This window comes from Pseudoliparis swirei, chromosome 11, assembly GCF_029220125.1.
Source record: "Pseudoliparis swirei isolate HS2019 ecotype Mariana Trench chromosome 11, NWPU_hadal_v1, whole genome shotgun sequence".
In the NCBI taxonomy this organism is placed as follows: Eukaryota; Metazoa; Chordata; class Actinopteri; order Perciformes; family Liparidae; genus Pseudoliparis; species Pseudoliparis swirei.
The window spans coordinates 8,025,160-8,046,625 of record NC_079398.1 but is presented as its reverse complement, the minus strand read 5'-3'; the positions used below and the strand labels follow the sequence as shown (position 1 = coordinate 8,046,625).

The 21,466-nt window shown below is 46.8% G+C and overlaps 2 protein-coding genes across 2 annotated transcripts; both read right to left on the bottom strand.

The window, feature by feature from the left end:
* Positions 1-1,656: 1,656 nt before the first annotated feature.
* Positions 1,657-18,873, bottom strand: nol10 (nucleolar protein 10). The gene is made up of 21 exons (XM_056426544.1): positions 18,720-18,873; positions 18,315-18,360; positions 18,120-18,218; positions 17,956-18,033; positions 17,845-17,882; positions 17,485-17,621; positions 17,312-17,377; positions 17,069-17,129; positions 16,255-16,340; positions 16,010-16,088; positions 15,158-15,307; positions 14,994-15,060; positions 13,709-13,761; positions 10,031-10,157; positions 8,118-8,197; positions 7,862-7,960; positions 7,602-7,694; positions 7,305-7,481; positions 6,150-6,460; positions 5,941-6,043; positions 1,657-5,211 (listed from the first exon to the last, which is right to left on the bottom strand). Exons 1-21 carry the CDS (start codon positions 18,783-18,785, stop codon positions 4,933-4,935), a joined length of 2,295 nt encoding a protein of 764 aa, XP_056282519.1. The 5' UTR covers positions 18,786-18,873; the 3' UTR covers positions 1,657-4,932.
* On the bottom strand, positions 18,803-21,187 carry LOC130201503 (cytochrome P450 2J4-like). Its single transcript, XM_056426545.1, has 2 exons — positions 20,914-21,187; positions 18,803-18,866 (listed from the first exon to the last, which is right to left on the bottom strand). Exons 1-2 carry the CDS (start codon positions 21,115-21,117, stop codon positions 18,840-18,842), a joined length of 231 nt encoding a protein of 76 aa, XP_056282520.1. The 5' UTR covers positions 21,118-21,187; the 3' UTR covers positions 18,803-18,839.
* Between the last annotated feature and the right edge of the window lie 279 nt (positions 21,188-21,466).

Here is a 21,466-nt window from a genome sequence, read left to right as displayed (position 1 = left end):
GTCAAACTGGAGGGATATCACATGTTCCACTTGAATGTGAATTGAATTTGTGACTCCTTGTTGCATAACGTTGCATTTTAATGGGGAATTTTTTTTTGTGAGTGAGAAATGATTACATATGGTGTTGTATCGCCATATGTAGACGAGCATATTAGCTGCTTATCACCTCCACCTACGAGGTCATGTTTTCGGTTCAATATGTTGGATTGTGGGTCTGTTAGTTTGTTCGGTTTACAGAGAAACGACCGGCCCGATGCTCACGGAACCTGGAGGAATGATGACGCCTGGGCCGAGGAAGAAGCCCTCACATTGTGGAGTGTATACGAATCACAGGGACACGTGCGTTGTTGTTATCTGCTTACGGAGACGACCTTGGCGGAGGTCTGCACACTCTGAGAGTTCAAGAAAACATGTCACGGTGATAACGTTGAGATATGGTGCAGCTTCCACTGTGTGTTGTGTCGCGTCTCACTCTTCTTTTTGTTTTCAGGTTTTGATTCTGTGTCGTTCTGTATACGCCCGCTCTGTCAGACAGGCGAAAGAAGAAGAAAAGATAATGTGCGAGAACTGTTTCGCTGGTTTTAGGTTCAGGAGTTGCAATCGTAGAGACAAAGTTGTTCCAAAGAACGTCAGTTTTTCAGGAGAAAACAGATCAACAGGAATAGCTCGTAAATTCTGCTCCTGGTTGAAACAAAACAAATTCTAATATCATCTCACATGCATATCTATCGATCGAATCCCTACATTAATCCTATTTACAGTCTATATCATATCAAAAGGTTGTTATAAGGGCTGGGCAATATGGAGAATAATCTAATATCGCGCAATTTTTGACCAAATACCTCCAAATAATATTGACGCTGTCGCAATATTGTAGGGTTGAAAATTGCGTCTTTCACAAAAATGTTCACAAAAGCCTTCAAAAAAATTTGACTCATTGTCAAAAGCTAGAACAGTTTGGTGGACTCAGAAAACTCCATCAATTGCAGCCGTTACAGCCTGGAAAACATGTATTACCATATTACGATATATCCAACATCTAGATATTACAACATTGACAGAATATTGGTATATTGCTCAGCCAGAGTTGGTATAATGACATTTTTGACCATGCGGCCGCCCCACTTGCCCGCTCTGTTCCTGGAGTGATGAGAGGAGAGCTGTTTACTCTGGCTCTCTGCTGACTCATCGGTTCTTCTTTCAAGGAGGAGTTTCCCAGAGCTGGATGGCCCCGGATCCTCTTTTCACTGGGCCGTCTTTTGTGCCTCCTTGACGCTCGCTGAGCAGGCCGCGTCAGCATATTTCACTCCTCCTTTGATCCTTTGGCACACACCAAGGAGAAGGCGTCCTGGTTCGACCATTAACTGAAATTACTCATATTACCGTGGCCTGACGGACAATGTGCATCTGTGAACACCAAAAGCAAGCTTGGAAATTCACAACATAAGAGTAAAAGAACATAAGAATCAATATATTAAACTATAAATTAAAGTAGACTTAAACCATGCTAAAGTTTAGCAGCTTATGTTCACCAAGCTGCAACGTGGACGTGCCAAACAGAACCTGCAGTTCCTCAACTGGCCGCTTGAGTTGACTGTTTTCAGACATTTTTGTACAATTAAACTTGTACGATAAAAAGAAGAAAACGACAAAGGGGAGGTTTTAATTAGTTTTACTTTATGGACTTATTTCCCCAGTGTGCTGGTTACTCTGAAGTGACATCACAGCAGCCCTCCCAATTATATAAACCAATAAAACGTGTTGACAGTGTCCTCTGTGGATCATCCAACGGGGACACGGCCTCAAAAAACCTCCTTTCTGAGAAAAACAGGGAACATTTACCATCATGACGGAACCACGAGACATGGTGTGATTCAGGCACATTAAACTAAAGGCTCCCTGCTGTTTGCTTCTTGAAACCTGAAACCCACCGTGAGTTGCAAATGCGCCCGATGTCTCCGGTGCAATCAATCTCTGATTTGCAGGCAAGTGAAAGAAAACGTGGCTTGATGAATTCCACGAGACAGAAGTCTCAAACCACCGGGGCATACGCAACGGTTACGTCATGGTTTGGCACACACGTGGTCAAATATATCAAGTTACACTTTCTCACATGGGCAGGTCTGTTAATCGTTGTGTCAGCTTCGGTTGACCCACTTCCTGTGAACTGGTTGCCAGTCGCCATGGTGAGGCCACAGCATTGTGAAAGAGAAGGAAAGGAAGCCGGATTAAGGAACTAAATGGTTTTTATTTCATTCTAGTGGGACAGTATCAAAACCATAAGCAGGGCGCTAGGCCGGGGGCTTAGTCGCCTGGCCTCTGCCATCGACCATCAAACTGATGGTAATCTCTCCACCAATACCTGGATAATAAGCTTACTGTTCATCCTCCAAAGGATTTGCACCAATTACATGTTTTTTTGTATGAAAACAGCCATATCCTGATCTAGTTAGCTGTATATCAAGTGACACGACAATAAAAAGGTCATGTCCAAATTTAAAGGAATAGTTTTTGCCATTTTTTGAGGAAACCGCCTACTGTTTTTTTGTGGCTGGGAGTTAGCATCTGGCGGTACCAATCTTACATCTGTACGGGAAATATGGAGCTGGACTGCACTATTTTAGCTTAGCACGAAGACTGGAACACGTCTGAAGAGCTTCTAGCCGTTCATTGCTCGTTGACTCCGGGAGAGACGGGTTTGGGTCTAAGTGTTAGCAAGAGTGAAGCGGACGACATGCTCGAATCAATATTACACCCTCCCCCCGCCTTTGGGTCATTTTGACCCGATTCAATGTTTCACCCTCCTGTTACCTTTATATTTACTAACATATTTTACCCTTTGGGTTCAATTTGACGCCAGCAATTAAAACCTCCAGAAAATTATTAGAATTAATATTGTTTTCCAAGTTTAAGTGTGAGGCACTTTATGTTTGTTTGTTGACTACTGAAAGAACACCGACATTAAACATTGAATGGGGTCAAATTAATCCTAAGGCGGGGGGAGGGTGTAATATTGATTCGGGTCAAAATGACCCGAAGGCAACACAAGGGTTAAAAAAGAAAGAAAAGTTTTGTTCAGTTTAGATCGAGTCAGTGAACTTTAAAGAGATGCTGGTATGCGAGTGGTGTTGTTCTTGAGCAGAACCAGACTAGCTCTTTCCCCATTTCCAGTCTTTAAGCTAAGCTAAGCTTAGCTTGGAGCTTAGCTTAGCTTAGCGGCTGCCAGCTTTGGCTTCCTATGTAACGTACCGACATGAGTGGTATCAATCCTCTTGAGGAACTCAACAAGACAGTGAAATGAGTGCATTGTCCAAACCGTGGAGCGTTCCACTAAAGCACAGGTGTCAAACCACCAGGTGCCGACCCGACCATTTTATGTGGCCCCTGACGGCTTGAAAGACATTCGGCCACGTCACCTTTTCTTAAAGAAATTTAAGAAAAATATCCTGTGCTTTTTCTGTTATAGTTTCAAATTAAATGGAGTTATGTTATAATATTAGAGAAATGTTCTTGTGTACAATATTTCTACACTCAAATAAACAATCAAACGTTCGGGAGTAGTTACCTTCGCATTGCAAATGCGGAAGGTTATGTTTTGATCGCTGTGTATTTATTTATTTGTATGCATGTTATTCGCATAACAAAAAAAGTTTTAAACAGAATCGCATGAAATTTGGTGGGATGATTGGTTATTATCCGGGGACCATTTGATTCGATTTTGGGATCAATCGGGCCAAAGGTCAAGGTCATGGAAAGGTCAAAATCTTCTTTTTACAATAGCAGTCAATTTTTATCCAATTGGTATGCAACTAATGCCAAAATGTTCATAATTCAATGCCCAATCTTGTGATATGCGAAGGTATGCGCTCTACCGAGTGCCCGTTCTAGTTTATAGTGTTTCAGTTATGACCGGCCTTTTGAGGGCGGCCATGACGCTGCTGTGGCCCACGGTGGAGATGAGTTTGACAGCCCTGCTCTAAAGGTTACAGCGTTGGGACCATGTTCAGGATTCTTGCAGAATTTGTCGTCCAACATGCTAATGAATGGATTTCTCCTCAATTAGGCGTTGTTCACGCGGTCACTAAATACAGACGGATGGGTCGTGGTGCAAAAAGCTTGGCGACGTCAAATGAGTTTAAATGAGCCTGGGGCCCAGTGTTGGGCTGAGACACTCCCCCCCCCCCCCCCTTTTTGGAAATGGACCAATGGTGGAGCAGACAGGGTTCACACCATCAGCACTCTGGGGGATGGGAAGGACACTCAGGCAGTCCCTCGTTTTCCAAGAACCGCAGTTGTTGGCGGGAAGAAAAAGACAGATGGAAAAAAAGATAGAAAAAAAATAAAGTTCCTCATTCACATTTTTCTCTTCTTCTCTGACACATGGAGTGAGCTGCTGCTGCTCTAGTTTCATCGAGACATTCTGGCATTAAAAACAAAGGAGACAAGCAAGGTTTTGTTAAAAATATAATAAATTGTACTGGGTGGTGTCAACGATCGTCAGTAATAACAGAGCGTTGAAAATACCAACTCTTTTTTAGTTGCACAAGCACACATTTTTCTCCCCTCCCATTAACTGAAATCGTAGGCTCACACTCCAGACGCCCGAGACGAGGCAGGTTAAGTCAAGTCCTTTCAGCTCTTCACTCCGACTCCGCCTGAGGCCGTCTCCACTTATTAAAAAAGAAAAGAAATCATCACGGTACTTTTGGATAATGGCATAAACGTCATAGGCACACAGGCTTGAGCTCTGAATGTGCAGAGAGCAGCGAAACCCAGACCACCCAGGAGCAGCGAGTGTTCATCAGTCTCTGCCCCGAGTGCAGCATCTCCAGTCCGTCTCTGGAGCGGAGAAACCAGGACGCTTCAAAGTCGAGGTCCAGAAGGCCTCGCCGTGAGCCCAGGACTGTGTCGTCCTCGACTAGGCCGCCCATCTTAGTAGCGGCCTCTCCCTTCTCCTCCTCCTCCTCCCCTCCCGCCGCGTCCTCTGCCACCGCCGTCGCCGCGTCCTCTCCTGCCAAAATCACCGCCGCCGCGTCCTCTCCCGCCAAAACCACCGCCGCCGCGTCCTCTCCCGCCGAAACCACCACCGCCGCCTCTCCCGCCACGTCCTCTCCCGCGTTCGCTGCTCAGGTGTTCGGCCGAGCGCCTCAGCTTCCTCCTCTCCTCGTGGTGTTCCCTTTCCGCCTGCTGCTGCTTCCTTTGCTGCTCCGACTGCAAATGAGGACGGAATAACAAAAGGTTTCGTAAATATTGTCCCACTGTGCATCTCCACCACCTAAGAAGTACACTCGCACATTCAGTCTGTGTATGTTTGTCAGAAATAACTCCTTTATTTGTATGAAGTTGTTGTTCTGGATGGAGATTATGAATCGGTTAGTCAGTCGATCATGTTTAAATAATTCCGAGTACGATATTGGAGTTATATTGGCCTTCAGTCTGATCAGATTGTAGATATTGAGTATTGTTGTATACAGTGTGTAAAAGCTGCTTTTGGTTATTTACACCTACATTAGTGCAGATGTGTGGGTTTCCATGACAACTAGGTGAGAGACTCCTTTCCCATGGTGAGTAGACAAGTATAACATTATGGTTGTTTAATATCTGGTGCGCCATGTTCGAGGTCACCATGTCAGTAAAAGGTGATTCTCTACTATTACTAATCCAGTCTCTCTTTAAACACTCAAAGCAGAGTTTGTTTCTGTGGTTAGAGGCTTTTTGTGAATGGAGTCAGTTGTCTTTGAGGAGATCTTCTGAAGTTTTTTTGTGTGTGTCTGTTAATAAAATATAACAACTGTCCAAATCCCTGTTGACAAAAAAAACCTGATATATGTGGGGCTTTAAGTAGCCTTTATTTATTTTTAACATCTCTGAAGTTAAACCTCCTCACCAGTCATTTGTACTTCACTGCTTCAAACAACAGAGTGAGAGGAAGGTGCTCACCTTCCTGAGGGTGAAGCTCAGCTGCTTGCTGCCGACTGCCGTGTCGACCACGTTGCTGGTTCCCGAGTGCTCCTCCAACTTCAGCCGGTCCTCCAAAGAAGCCCTGGACACACACACACACACACAAGTTACTTGTCTGTTTTAATAATTCCTAGTTATTTATTGAGTTACGTTTGTAACTCTAATCCACGGTTCTATCCGATACATACTTCTGGAGTCTCTGCTTGCGGGCCATGTCGTTAAAGCTTCTGAACTCCTCCCCGGCTTTGATCTGGTAATACTGAGGCCGTCTTGTCCTCGTGCCGTCGGCCATGTTTTCCTCTCCTCCTCCGCTCGGTTCCGTCTCCAGCAGGTCGGTGTTGCGGTCGTCCTTCCTCTTCTGCCGGTGGCGGTCCCGGCCCTCCTCCCAGATCTGCCTCCGCTGCTCCCTCACCTCCTCCACCCAGCTCTTGTCGTCGTCCGAGCTCTCCTCCTCGGAGCTCGCTCGGCCCTCGGGCTCTTCTTCCTCGTCGTCGTCCGCCTGGATGGAGACGCCACAAAGCCAAAGTTAAGTCGTGTACGCGCCATGAAGCGCCTTGCTCAGCAGAGTCGAGAGGACACAGCGCGAGTCCTGCAAGCCAACACCACACTTAGCGCCAGTATTCATTTATTTGAGTTACATCACCCCTTTCTGGAACACACTTATGTTAATTAAATTTTAGAGACATTTTCTATTAAATTGTTGCGTTTTGACCCACTCTACTGCATTCTGAGACACTACTTTCATGATTTAAAAAATGAGGAAGCGGTGAGTGTGTCAGGCTGCAGGAAACAGGGTGTCAAACTGGAGCTTGTGCATCGGAGGAGAGCAGACACAACGTCTTAGCTGGGAGACCAATGCAGCCGTCTTTAAGGTGAAACTTCTCCCTTTGTGCGCCTATGATTGAGCTACTATGTTCTTACTCCGTCCTTATTCGGTTTAATTACTTGTGATAATGTTTATCCTTCAATTATATGAATCTGTTTCATTACTATTTCATGATTTGTAAAATGTTATTATCTATTAAATCTTGTGTATGGAATGCTCCTACCCGTCTGTGTTTATGTGAAGCACACTGAATTTCCCGTGAACCAAATAAACGTAGAGCTATAAAGTAAATGACATCACGTCTGTGATTACTCCTCGGCTGACACGCAACGTCCTCCGTTTCACTTTCGTTTAACCGCCGACATTTTGCAGTAAAAGAGATGACTTGCACGGCAATCATGAGGTCAGCGCGGCAAGCCAACGGTGCGCAGCTAAGAGGTGTCCGTTGGTTCCCGTGCTCTGCCTGGAGGCGGGGCTCTGCCTGGAGGCGGAGCTCTGCCACCCGTGTGCACGTTACCTTCTGGGACGCGGCGACCTGCTGGGCCATGAGACGCAGCTTCTTCTGCCTCTTCTGTCCCACCCTGGAGACGATGGGGTTGAGGAGGCGGAACTCCTCGCTCTGCTCGTCCACCTGGTAGTCGGGGTTTTCGAACATCACCTTGAAGCGGTCGTCTCCCAGGACGCTGGGGAGCACCTGCTCGTGGGGAAGGTTGGGGGAGAGAGGGGGGAGGGTGATTAGGGTGGGTGTTCTTCTCTCGCTAGCAGCCACCTCTGGCCTTGAGAAGAGATTCGTCGATCCGTGCGTTATTCCCACCTTGCCCTTCTTTTTCCGAGAAGCCATCTCCGCCTCCTCGTCACCCTGCTCCATCAGCTTGAGGGCCAGCTCCTTGTTCACCTTGGGCAGCTTCTGTCTCGGCCGAGAAGACACGATGGATAAGCTGATCACATGGGACTATGAGCAGCAACGTGTTCACAGACAGTATCGGGGAGCTACTGAGCTCAATAGGTGCAAGCTGAAGATGTGGGGAAACAGTTTCGGGACGTGAGAGGAACAACGATGTGTTTTCCGCTCACCTTGATCGGCACCCTCTGGGTCCTGGACTCCTCGATCTTCTGGCGGATCTTATCCTTGCGATACTCGTCGTATGCGAAAGGATTGGCCATGGTTTTGACCTGAGGGCGAACCAAACACGAAAAAACGACTGTCAAGTCTGAATGAAACCCTCCTCGAGACACTTTCACAACAGCTCGTGTCCGTTATATCGTAATCAGGACCACTCAGCAAATTATTTGACAGTGCTTACAGAAAGGTGATATGTATTTATTTTACCTTGTGATAAAGCCGGATGTCCATGAAATAGCCGTGCATGTAGGCTCTCAGGAGAGATGATCCCACCAGGTGAGCCAGACCTGACACGGATGAGCAAAACACGCAGAAATCACAACCTGGACTTTGCTAAATATATTAATAATTATAATAATATCAAAAGAATCGCGAGCAGAGGCACCACGTCACCATTTTGGTCCAGAGTGACGTCTGTAAACAACTATTGAATGGATTGCAATGACCTTCATGATCCCCAGAGGATGAACGCTACGGCTCTGGAAGTCCCCTGATATGTCCAGAACCGTGCGGTTGGTCACTGATGTTGACGGAGCCCAGAGGATGAGTCCCACGGGACTGTCTGGCCTTCACGGACAGCAGATCAGAGTTTGTACTCGATTGGTGAAATATTATATATATATATAAAAACTCGGGTGAGTCCTTCATGGTTCCCAGATGATGACTCCTAACTGAATTGTGTGTTCCCCTTTGCTTTTTCCTCCAGGGCCTCCCTGAGGTTGGCAATTGTGGTTCAGAGTTTGCGGTTTCCTGCTTTTTTCAAATGTTAAATTCAGTATCTTTGGATTTTGAAGTGACAAAAAAAAGAAGAGAATTAAACAAGAACATAATTGGCACGTTAAAAGAAATAATCTCGAGTGAGCCTGAATGCAAATGTGATCATTGAGCTCAAAACACAGGTTTGCTAAAGTACACAGAACCGCGAGCACAGCTGTAGACTCGTAGTCGTCAGGATTTATCCAAGAACTAATTTGAAGAAATTAAATGTACGACAGTGTCAGCCTGAGATTCAAATGCTCAGAGAACAACCCACTGCTTCAAGTCAATAAACAAAGGGAGACGATTGTTGAAAAAAGAGAAAAAGAAAAGAAGGTGAGGCGGCACACCCCTGGTCCCCAACAATGCAGCTCGGGTGGAGCAAGTGAACAGCGTCATGTTCCTGGGACATCGAATGGCCATCACCCCCCCCCCCCCCCGCCCCCCCATACTGGTGAGGACAGCTCATAAATGGACATATTGATTTAGGGAAATGTGTCCGTGCCACGATAACTTTAACAGAAGAAGAGAAGGCACCCGAGCTCCAACAGTACGAGACTAAACCCCCCACGGCCGCCGCCTGCCAACAGATACACAAGTGGCAGCTGCCGTCCTTGGGCTGGGCTTTTTGTGTGCGCTGTGTAACAAAAACGGGGACGACAACGCTGTTGCGAAATGGCAATAAATACAAAAATTTAAGAAACCGTGCGACCTTGAGAACCTCACGGCCAGGTGTGACTGGGAGCCGGGGGCTGCAGGATTGGATTGTTCCGGGAGGTATTTATGGCGTCAAAGCCTGAAACCAGCGGGATGGCTGGAGATAAGAGAGCGCAGTGAACTCTGAGCAGGCGCTCTTTCCCAGGACCCCTGGCGCGCCGGGCCCACGCTGCCTCCAGTGTTACATAACGGGGCCACGTTACACAGCTTCTGTAAGTCAACACCGCCAGTCCCCTCCTCGCCTTTGATTCCACCGCAGCCAACCGCCTCGCTGCTCCTCGTCACTTGATCTCTTTTCTGCTGAGCCTGCATTCCAATGTTCATTCAACCTCTCCGGTCTACGCTCCCCGACCCCTCGACCCCTACACACACACACAACTTTTCTTACCTAAAACCTCTCAATCAATCTCTCGGGCTCCAGTTAGGTGGCCTAACCGCCAGTGAAAACCTCTCAGGGGGCAAAGTGGCTCAGAGTGATTCATAGTTTGGGGTTTCCTTCAGGGCTGGGTTAAACTCTTTATACATGGATCTCTTTGACCCTCAGTGCTTTCAAACCAAGCGGGGGTGGCTTGGTTCACTTTTGAGATTAGTTTCCACGTGGGGGCCCCCCCCCCCCAAGGAGGGAATTAAGGCAGCGGGGGTCTTACCCAGATTTTCCAGGTCCTTCCGGGTCACAAACTTGTAGTCGTCGTACACGGTGCTCTCGGGGCTCTCCTCCAGCTCCTCCGTCAAGTTGTCAAGGAAGGAACACCACCGAGGTGCCGGGCCCAGGGCCTACAACACACAAACACACACATCCCTGGGTCAGATTTAGACTGTTGAGTAAGTACGAAACCTGTCGTCTATTTGCTGAAACCTAAAATAGACGCAGTGTTTGCGCTCATGTTTCAGTCCAGTTAGAAGTAACTGAGCTCTTCCAGAGAGCCGTGGCATCGTGCTGACGTGTAACCCCTCACTGGCCCAGTGCCACCGCTTCTCAGGAACTGGTTACGAACGGCAAAAGGTTCGTTAGATCGTCACCAACATGTCACGAGGCGCTCCGAGCGATCCTTCCTCGGTGTTTTGGCCCCGGCAGTATTTGTGCATTCCTGGGACGTCAGTGTGAAGCCCGACGTGACGGAGCAGCACTCGACTGGCTCTGGCCGCGGCAACACTCGTCTTTTCAATGCGTCTTTCGTGACACCCGATTTGAAGCGGTGGATAATTCTTAAACACCATAAATTCTTGGGTATTTTTTGCCGCCGGCACTATTAATAGTCTTGTTGACAGCTAACGAAGCTTCACTTGATCTGGGGCCAGACTTGACAGTGAGTGCCTGCTGGCATTGGCTGACTAAAGTCGCATTGAAAAGACGAGTGTCACCACAACCTCTTGTAGCTCTGGTATGTTTATTATCACGAGAAACAAGATGTAACCTTATTTGATGTTTTCAGCTTTCTGCTGATGAAGGCTACAGATGGTTTTTTGCCGATAGAAGAAAGATGGGCTGGACTTTTTTTTTTCCTCCAATGGCGCCTGGAAGTTGTGCAGCATTATTTGCTCCACACTTAATATTCAGAGCGTGTCCGGCGGCGACGGAGCGCCTCGAGTGAAGACATTAAAGGGGTACGCGATGATTCCCGGACATGGACAAAAGGGGCTTTTGTGGAATTTGATAAACAGCTACCACACTTTCAGCGGCCAACCAAGGAAACTGTTGAGCGGTCATCATTCGTCCCCTCCGTGCCGGCTGTAAAGAGATATCTGTGAGGAGTGACCCGGGGACACGGTCCACAACTGTCGTTCTGTGCAAAACCGTCAGGTTGAAGCCAGCGGTCATCCGAGTCACGGCAGTTGTTTTATGGGTCCACTGAGTTGGATTGAGGGCCTTCTCCCCGACAGCTAACCTGCATGCGACGGCCAGGAAAGTGTCCCCCCTTTAAGCCTCTCCAAGGAAACACTTTTGGGGGCAGTAAGAACCGCTGAACTCGAGGCCCGGGGGTCTTTTGTCCCTCATCCCGTACAGCCCAGTCCCTGTTAAGGGGTCATCGGAGGACATGTGTAGGAGAAAGCCAGCGATGGTGTGTGAGTGTGTGTGGGCTGTTTGTTTTCCCTTCCCTTAATGTGGTTCTCACAAAGCTGCTGCATTCCCACTGGATCAGGCTCGACATGCATCTGTTGTACCGAGATAGACGTAAAAAAAGGCGTCCGTCTCCTGAATGACGCCTCTTATCCACCACGGGTTTTATCTGCTGCCGTTTTATCTCGTTTGTCGAGTTTCTAACGGGGGCCACTCACGCCGTGGCCTCTGACAGAGTAAGTCAATCCACGTGGCCAATGAGCCCAACCCCGAGGCCAAAGTCAACGCAGCCCTGGCCCTTCCTTAGTTTCGTTATTGACGAGCGGAGAGATGATAATATCGGGAGCTGTGTGGGCTAACGGCAGCAGTCTTGCCGAAAATAAAAAGTCCCCCCGCCCCCAGACGTTTGCTTCCCGAGACCACATCACACAAAGTCTCCTGAAGACAGGAGGGTCATGTGACCCCGTCTCTGCACTCAGGCTGCCTCTCAGAAAATCGAATAAAATGGTCACACACAACTTGATTTTCTCCATTTGCTTCTATTTCGGTGTTGATAGATACTGATTATCAGTTCCACACACAACAACTAGAACAAGGCCGCTGTCCCCGAAAGGCTTTTTTTTAGTGACAATCTAAGCTTCATCGCCCCGGAAAAATAAACCATCCGTGAACAAAATCCTAACTTTAGAAAGTGATTCATCGGTTTAAATGGGTTCGTCTTAAATTACTAAAATAGTGCTTGCACCAAAATAGATTGTGTGATTGTGGTTATATGAAAGTCATTAATGATGCCGTTAGATTGCTGCTCGAGAGCTACTGGGTTCCAACACAGTCAATAGACAAGCAATAAAAAACCCTTTTTTCCCTCCTACTTTTTCATCATGAGAAGAGAATCTCGATTCAGAATTCAAATATGACCGACCGTTATGAATGAAGCCTGGATCTATTCTACACAGCCCTAATATCCACAGTATTTTATTGGACGACCACATTTTCAGGGCTCTCAAGTTTTGAAGACAGGCAAGCGTGACATTTCCATCAGCACCCGATGCTCACCTGTGCGCGCATCGAGCCGAGAAGAGTTGTTGACAGGGGGGGTGCTAGTGACTATTTTTTTGCTCCGTCCCGATGCGCGCAGACCGGCGTCGGAGCTCTGCAGCGACCGCGATCGACCTATCGATCGGCGTATTGAGCACCCCTGCATTCAAGCATTAAATAGCCGAGAGTTTTTTTCAGTCTGAGAAATACGATGTGTGGCGGGAGTGCGTGAGTTAAGACCGAACTGCGTGAGTCTCACGCTCAATGCGTGACACTTGAGAGCCCTGCATTTTCACATACACATCTGGGGGAACTTGTTGCTTTCCCATCAAGACAACACCGGCGCTGATGCTCTGAGCCAACCAGGGCGGCACTTTCACCAATGCATCTTTTCAATCGTGTGCTTTTCATTGGGGGTCGGGAGGAGAGAGCGAGAGAGAGAGAGAGAGAGAGAGACACACAGTCTCAATCAAAAGGAATCTGGCCTTTCGGCACGTATTCCACCACCCGAGCGTGTAATCGACCTGACGCAGGACAGAAGTTCATCCAATCGTCGTTCGTCACGTTTGGAATGTACTAATTTACACAAAGCACCGAGTCGGGTTGACTGTACACACACACACACACACACACGCGCACTAGACCAACAACAGCCTGCTGTCAGGCGGTCCTGTGACTGCGCGGGTTTATGCGGCGGTGTCACTTCACACACTCGATAAATAACGCCATGAACATTCAGGCGATTACCACGGCTGATGTTGCCAACTTCTGGCTGGTAATCACGGGATTGCTCATGGGAGCGTTCAGTGTGTCTAAACAGTCTTCAACCAGCTGTTTCTTTGTTTACCGTCTGGTTGGGCACGCTTTTGTGAATACTTTTTTTACTGGCTGGACGCCGATTCCCGTCTTCCGCTGCCTGGCAGCTGGGCTGTTCACCTCTGGATTGCTGGTTGTGCGATCGGTCGCCCCAGCGTGACACGGGGCGGTCGATTACACCTCAACCGTTCTCCCGCGTGGTTTTGGGGCTTCGTGAGAACCACATCGACGGAAGGGAAATCTAACAGCCCACGTACACAAGCTATTGCTTGCTTTCTGCTACACATGTTCTGCTACACGTGTCCTGTGGATTGTACAAACAAGTCCCCCGTGACATCCAAACCCGTTAAAGGCCCAGTGGGACAGGATGTGAACGTCTGCCAAAGTAAAGTGTAAAGGGCTCTGCACTCACCGGGATGTAGAAGGTGTTCATCTTGGGATCCTCGTTGGCCGTGAAGAGCATACCTGACGAGGAGACGCAGTGTGAGGACGGGAGCAGGGCAGATATAACAAAAAGGTCCTCATCTCTGGGGTAGACACTGGATTTAGCTCTAGTATATGAATATGTGAAGGCCCCCGTTGCATTTTAAAGAAGAAACTGATAGTTGAAACAAAGGAAAGGACTGATAAAGGTTTGAATTTGCCTATCCTACCGCTAAATACCCGTAAAATCATATTCATTAAAACACTTCCACGTTGACATCTCACGCGTGTGCAGGCGTGCTACTCGTCCAAAGTGTTTTACTGACATTGCTATCTGGATGTCAGTATTCAGGCTTTTCCTCCTCTGATAATGTAACATTGTGAACAACCAATCTGTGTTCGACAGTTGTGTTTACGGGCTCAGGAGAGGCCGTTTACACGATGCGTTCAGGCTCTGCTCAGAGAAAATGAATATACGGTAAATTATAACCTCATGATGTGTTCACATGTAATCTTGTCAAAATGTCGTGTTGGTGAGAAAATTAAATGAATCCAGTTGTTTGAAGATGTCTTCAACATAAATAGATATTAATTATGACACATTTACACTAAGCTATAATAATAATCCATCATTAAAACTAATGACAAGATTTGTTTTACTCAATAAAAATACAATCTTTATTTAATCTTGATTGTTTAAATAGACCGGATCCTTGAAGAGCGGCTGCTTTAATCATCAATGATGGAACATTAGATACGAGATCTCCAGAAGTTATATTCATTCCCTTTTTCTCTGTGCCGATCTGATCCGTGACTGATCTGAAACGTGAGGTTATTGATCTCTTGTACAACTCGTGGTTAAACAGTTGCATAAAAGAGACGTGGCTTGCATGGCCCCAGAGGTGTTCGAGAGTTTGTAAAAGGATGTTTTTGATATTGTTGAATAATACTTTCACTTCAAATAAATCCCAGACATAAGTCGAGGTAACCCAGGTCACTAACTGATGTACAAACTGATTCAACAGACAACTTCTATGTGAAAGTTCACAATCAATATCCACGGCATGCAGAGACACAGCAAAGTCAAACGTTGCTGTAAAGTGGCGCCACCCAGAGGCCACAGACGGTTCTATCCCACCACCAGATGTCATTGCTCATCCTTTTATATTTTTTAAAGTTACTTTCCTATGGATCTCCTTTTTTTCTTCTGCTTCGTCTGACACTTGGACCAATGAACTCTCTCCTACGTCAGGATGCTGTGTGGGAAGTCTCACCTGAGTTCGGGTAGATGCAGACGTCGTTGATGTTGGTCTGAGGCTCTATGGAGGAGAAGGCCTTGCCCTGTGGCCAACAGACAGAAAGAAATAAGGGATGTAAATGGAGTGAGAGGGAGTGCGGCACGGGTCGAGTCCTGCGAAGGCCGTTCACTGAATCTTACGGTGTCTTTGTTCCAGAGCTTAATGATCTTGGAGTCGGCGGACACCACCAGGTCCAGGGGATCGTGGAAGTTGATCGACTTGATCGGCAGGCTGTAGAAGTGATCCTTGACCAGCATCGGCCGGCTGGAGCGCAGGTCATAGAGCAGCACCTTGGACACACAGACGCAGAGGATGAAAACCATTTCATTTTGCAGGCGGGGGGGGGGGGGGGGGGGGGATTTTGAGAACGCTGTCACAGTTTGATCAAATCAAAGTACCTTTAAAAAGGACTCGACTCCACAGTATTGTTATTTTGTGTCTGCAGTCAAAAGCGCACGACTTCCCTTTGTGACCGTTTCACTGTTTTCATTGGTGTTTCTGTAAATTGTGGCTGTGGCTCATGGGTAAAGTGGTCGTCCTGCAACCGCAAGGTCACCCGGGGAGCAACTGGGTTAAAAGCAGAGGCCAGATTTCATGTATACATGTTAAAAATAAATTAGAAAATCATCTATTTTTTTGGGGATGAAGGAAAAACTAAATCTAAATGTGTTGCATGTTGATGAAGGGGTGCGCCTGAAGTTCAGCGGCTCCCTCGCCATGGGAGAAATCAATATGAATATATAAATACAGCCACATACACCGAGTGCAAGTTAATTAATTTCCTGCCTTAGGGAGCTTCGGTGGAGCCTTGACATTAAACCATGAAACCAAAAAGAAGAAAACTGAATTGCGCTACTTTTGAATACAAAGTGTGGCAGAGTGACATCAGCCAACCCTTTGTGAGCCGACTCGGGAAGCAGAGGAGGAATCTATGAAACTGGTCCAGAAGCCGTGGACCCCAGCTGCTGCTTGGGGATGTGTTCGGGGCTCACCTGTCCGGTGCTGGTGCCGACCGCCATGGCGAGGGAGCCGTTGAACTTCAGAGCACTAATCGAAGGCAAGCTTTGCACTCTGTCGACGAGAAAAACAACGCAAGTGAGACACAAAGGGAGAGCTGTGACACAGCGGTAGATGCCGCTCGAGGCGGGGTCAGACGGGGTATGAAGCGTGCCTCCATCGAGCAGCCTGCAGTGTTATTGTCTGTGTACAGAAGAAAAGGTGCCATGTGGCCACGTACTCTGCTCCCTCGGAGAGGCTGCTTAGGGCGCAGTCCAGCACGCCCACTCGGTTCCGGACTCGAGGGTCCCAGCATTCGACTCGGCCCTGGTGGTCCAACGCAAACACATGTCAGACAAAGGGGGCCGTCACGGCTTTAGACAGTTCCTAGACTAGCTGGGATTATTTTTTAAGACTAATACATTTGTTTATGCATGAATTTCTTGTGTTGGCAGCTACTGATGCAAATGAGAGGTTTATATATATATATATATATATGTATATATTAGTGCTGTGAAAAATAACACGTTATGATTAAATTACAGGATTAATTAGTTATTTTTTAAAACGCATTTAACGCATGCGCAGAATGAGCTTCCAATACGTCTGTTGTTGATCGTCTCTAACCAGCAGCATGTCATTCTGTCTCTACGTGTCGCGTTAACATTTCTCGGCTCTCCGTCTCGCGCCGCAGAGCTCCGATGCCGGCGTGTGCGCGCACATCGGGACGAAAAAAAGTAAAATTGTAATCGTTTCACAGCCCTAATATATATATATATATACATAGACACATACATACAGACATTTACATATATACAGTATATGCATATACTCGTACATATATACATGTATATATATGCATACATATATGCTACTTCAATCATCAGACTTTGGACGACGGGAGTGAACGGTCATCATTCTAAATGCTGTAGTATATTCTAGAAAGCACTTAGCAATGAACGGTCAAACACACCGTCACACACACGGTCACACACACGGTCACACACACTGTCTGCTGCCGCCTCATTTCACACACAGCCTGCCGTGGCACTTACCTCAGAGGTTCCTGTGGCAAACAAGTGATGGACGGGGTTGATGTCACACACATTGTTTTCCCTGAGGAGTCAAGAGAAGACACGCACCATGAGCATCCACTGGGGGCAGCGGCGAGCTCACCAGTTAATGGCGACAGACTCAAAGTGGTGCAACAGCATTAATATGTTCACCTGGCTGAACCTCGAGTCCGCCATCAATGGGTCATCGCTGCACGTAAACAGCCGACACATAGTAATACTTACACAGCATCCGTCTGAAGAGAGTTGAGGAAGCGCCCTTGTTCCAGATTCAGTCTGAACACCTCGGAACTGAACATTGACGACACAAAGAAAATCATTAACGCGGTCTCCCGACGAGCGAACCTGAAAACACGGCAGAACGACGAGGTCACCTCGACGCAGTCACACACGCTCACCTCGCGCCCACAAAATAGAGGTCGCAGGACGGGTAGTGGTAAGAGAAGTCCCGGCCGAACTTGGGAATTCGCGTCTTGTAGTATTGTCCGTGCTGCGAGTGGAACTCCACGTAGCGGTTGGAGTGCAGAAACACCAACTGAGCGGACACGGCGACAAGAAAACCAACACGGTGAGATTTGAAACGAGTGTGGTGGAAGCGAAGCTGAAAGACACCAAGGAGTCAAAGACACGGGGACTTTTAAAGTAAATTAAGTGCATTAAAAGCATAACCAGGTTGTGCTTTTCAGAAATCTAAAGAACCCAAGTGAACATACAAACAAAACAATTCCAACTCGATCTGAAAAGTCTCAGCGCCTCACCTTCGAGTAGTCGTCAGACAGGATGTCGAAAGCCACGACTTTGAGAGAGAGAGAGAAAAGACTGTTCAGTTCCAAGATGGACCCGACAAGCAGGTACACCAACCGACTTACCTTCCGAGTCCAGACAGCGCTCAAACTTCAGGGACAGCTGGTAGGTGTCGTAGCAGCGGATCCTGGGCTTGTAGGTGCCTGAGAAATGAAGGGCGTGTTCAAGGTGGCCTGTTTTACAACCGACACACAAACGGCACATTTTGCTGCAGCGCTTCGTCTCTCACCGGTTGCCAGGATGAACTGCCCGTCCCGGGACACTTTGATGGAGGTGCACACCGTGGGCATCTCGAAGTCCTGGATGAGCTCGATCCTGCGCTGGATGTCTGGGAGGGAGAAGAAGAAGAAATGTCTGATTAACGACGTTCATTTCAAGAAGATCGCCTCAGTCTGAGGTGCTGAAATTGGAGCAGTCAACTCACCGACATCTTTCTTTTGTAACTGTCTCTTCTTCCGATCTGAGAGCCACTGCGGGGTGAGAGAGAAGAGGTGACGGGGTGTAAAGCACCGTTTAGATACAGAGGTACTTTCATCTCTGACCTCCGCTGGGAATATGTGAGTCGGGGTCAATTAACACCTCTGTAGCTATGGTAACACCTCTGTATCTGTGGTGCACAGTGAAGGCTGAACGGAGGAGACCCCAGGGACTTCCTACTGTGTAGCTCGCGGTGTTCATGCATGTGTGCGGCACGTTGTTGGACAGACGGTCACGTTTCAATACGAAACGTCAGGACCACCGGGGTCACGGCTAGCTGCGTTAGCGAGCTAGCTCGCCTCAAGGCAAGCAGTAACGTTAACTTTCTGAGACCATGAGCCGCTCCTCTTACCTCCGGAAGAGACTTCCCGTGGCTCAAGTTGTAGATCTTCACGTCGTTGACGTTGGAAATCTGCATGGCGGGGAGTGAGCGAGGCGCTGGTCACGCGCAACACAGAGACTGCACGCCGGGTCAGCAGCACCGTATCCACGTTGTTGCCTCGGAGCAAAAACAGGAAGTGGAGGCGAGTTTGCTGAAATGGGTCCGTGTCGAAATCACAGTGCCTGAACATGAGTTCCCCCCTCCTCTTCTCAGTTAAAATTACAGAGGCCCTAATAGGATATATTGTATATGTGTATGAATAAATATATTTTCTAATACAAAATTAAATTTTATTTTTATTTGTATATAAATAAATAAAAATAAAATGTACGAACATATATATATATATAAATATATATCAGCGGCGTGCCGTGGGCCTGGGGCCTGGGCCTTCAGTGAGGTCCTACACAGTCCCACCAGAATAAATCCACCTCTTATTACTATCATTATGATGCCATGGCTCTAGACACTATACAGTTAGACAGAGACGCAGTATAACCAGGCGTTACGTCACATTGAAATTGACATTTTTATTCAGAGAATTGCAGGGGAAGAGTACAATACAGTACAGTTCAACTAATAGGCAAGAACATACTCGAGTGCAACAGAGTTATATTAATATTCTTCTTCTATCCATTTCTGGTCCACAAACTTTGAGCTTTAAGTCCAACTTTTTTTTACAGTGTGTTCACTAAACAGCGCATTGTCGCACCCAAAGCAGTTTCACCGTGATGATGAAGATGAAAGTTCCTGTTTACCCAAACACATGACACAATGAATGAGTCTTTTCAATATGTCCCTCTTGTTCTTCACCTTTTCATTGTGCAGCTCCGCTGCCCTGCGCGCTTGTTCGTTGATCTGTAGATCCGCTCGGGTGTCCACAAAAGTTTTCAAAAGCACCGATGCTTGTAAGTGCCGAGCCGTACTTTGGTGTCTCGTTGCTGCCTTGGTTAGACAACTCAAGTTTGCAAAGCCAGTGTGGCTCCAAACACCAAATCGATCACTTGCAAATAATAGGCATTCCCAGCAGTCCAACAGCAGCGACTTTATCGGCCAACTTGAAAACAGTTGTCATTTCCCTGAAGTGACAGAATTCATTGAGCAGGTTGAATATGTTTTAAGATTCTTTGTCACTGAAATGTGCCGCCAGCAGAGGGTTCGGCGCGTGAGACTCGCTTGCAGCGATAAACCCGAACTTTAAGACTCCTGAACGCGGCTCAGACGTACACACTGTGGTATTGTTCAAGCGAACACGACACACACGGGTGTATCCGGTCCTTTTTCAAAATAATATATTTTTCCGACTGATAAAAAAAAAAATACAACTTTTTTTATTCACTTTTTTTCCGCGGCCCGGTTCCAACCAAGCCGTGGACCGGTACCGGGCCGCGGCCCGGGGGTTGGGGACCCCTGCCATAAACCATTAAAGTACAGTGGGGTTTTGTTAATTAATTGTGATGGTGTAGTACTACTTCTCAACAGATGATGGTGGTATAAAGCTTTATAAATGTGGCTGCGGGAAATGACACAAACAATTTCATAATAAAACACATCTGTTGCTTAATTTCTAGTTTTAGTTTTAGAGAAAACTCGTTTATTGTGAAAAACGCTACTAAGCGAGTATCAGGGTAAATATTAGTGTGTTTTTTTCCAAGAAATAATTATATTTCATACACGTTATAGTTATTATAGTATTAACCCATTTTTACAGGTTAATACTCATTAAATTGTATCCAACCCACTTATTTTATTCTGACTGTTTCTTGAGATTAATGCCCACATTTTTAGATTCTTAAAAACAGTAATACAGTGATATAAAAAGTATTTTACAAGTAAAAGTCCTGCTTTATCCTGCAATCTTACTTATGTAAAGGTTTTATTGGAAAAGATATACACAAGGTGTCTAAAGAAGTATTCATGACGCAGAAATATATTACAGAATTATTACTGGTGCATTAGTCAATATTATTTTACTCTTATAGTTGGTCACAGTGGAGATCATTTTAACGTTTTAAAAGGCTCCTATTTAGTTTAATATATTATGATCATGTTGAGTGTCAAACTATTTTCAAGAACATTATTGTTTTAGTTTATATTATTGTTTTAGTTTATAAAGTAATGCATTTCCCTCCATCTGACGTCACATGGGCACCCTCAGTCCTACCTCCGTCATGTCTCCATGGACTTTGCCGGGGTCCAGGGAGAACATGTTGCCCACGAGAGGAAAAGCCCGGGGCCCCGGGGGGAAGCTGCGGGGCCGGCGGGCCCTCAGATACTCTGCGGTCAGCAGCAGGACCAGAGCGAAGAGGAGCAGGCTGCGGCCGTCCAGCCACAGCCACGCGGAGGACACCGCGCTCAGTCGATCCATCGCGAGACTGCAGCTGTGTGCGCCGCTCCGCGGTGACCGGCCGGGTTCAGGGCTGCGCTGTGATTGGCTGTTTCCTGGAACGGACTTTGTCGCTTGTGAAATACTTGTACCTCCGAAACTAACAATTTAAGATATCCAGTTTATTTTGTGTGTGTGTGTGTGTGTGTGTGTGTGTGTGTTTTATACATTTGGTTTACATTAGACTGCAGTTGCCTTAAATGCATCTGGGTTTCTACATTATTCATAATTCATATCCTCTTGGTCCAGTTCACATCTTATTTTGTTTACTTATATCACACATTTCAGACAGACAGAAACAGAAAAAGAAAAAAAATGTCTGTCACATTTG

Excerpts from the sequence above, each read along its gene's own strand:
- nol10 (XM_056426544.1), bottom strand. The coding sequence starts at position 18,785 with ATGCAGATTTCCAACGTCAACGACGTGAAGATCTACAACTTGAGCCAC. Across the intron at positions 15,061-15,157 it reads AGCTCTGGAACAAAGACACC|GGCAAGGCCTTCTCCTCCAT; the intron begins GTAAGATTCAGT and ends TGTTGGCCACAG. Across the intron at positions 10,158-13,708 it reads TGAACACCTTCTACATCCCG|GCCCTGGGCCCGGCACCTCG; the intron begins GTGAGTGCAGAG and ends TGTGTGTTGTAG.
- LOC130201503 (XM_056426545.1), bottom strand. The coding sequence starts at position 21,117 with ATGGATCGACTGAGCGCGGTGTCCTCCGCGTGGCTGTGGCTGGACGGC. Across the intron at positions 18,867-20,913 it reads TCCATGGAGACATGACGGAG|GCAACAACGTGGATACGGTG; the intron begins GTAGGACTGAGG and ends TTTTGCTCCGAG.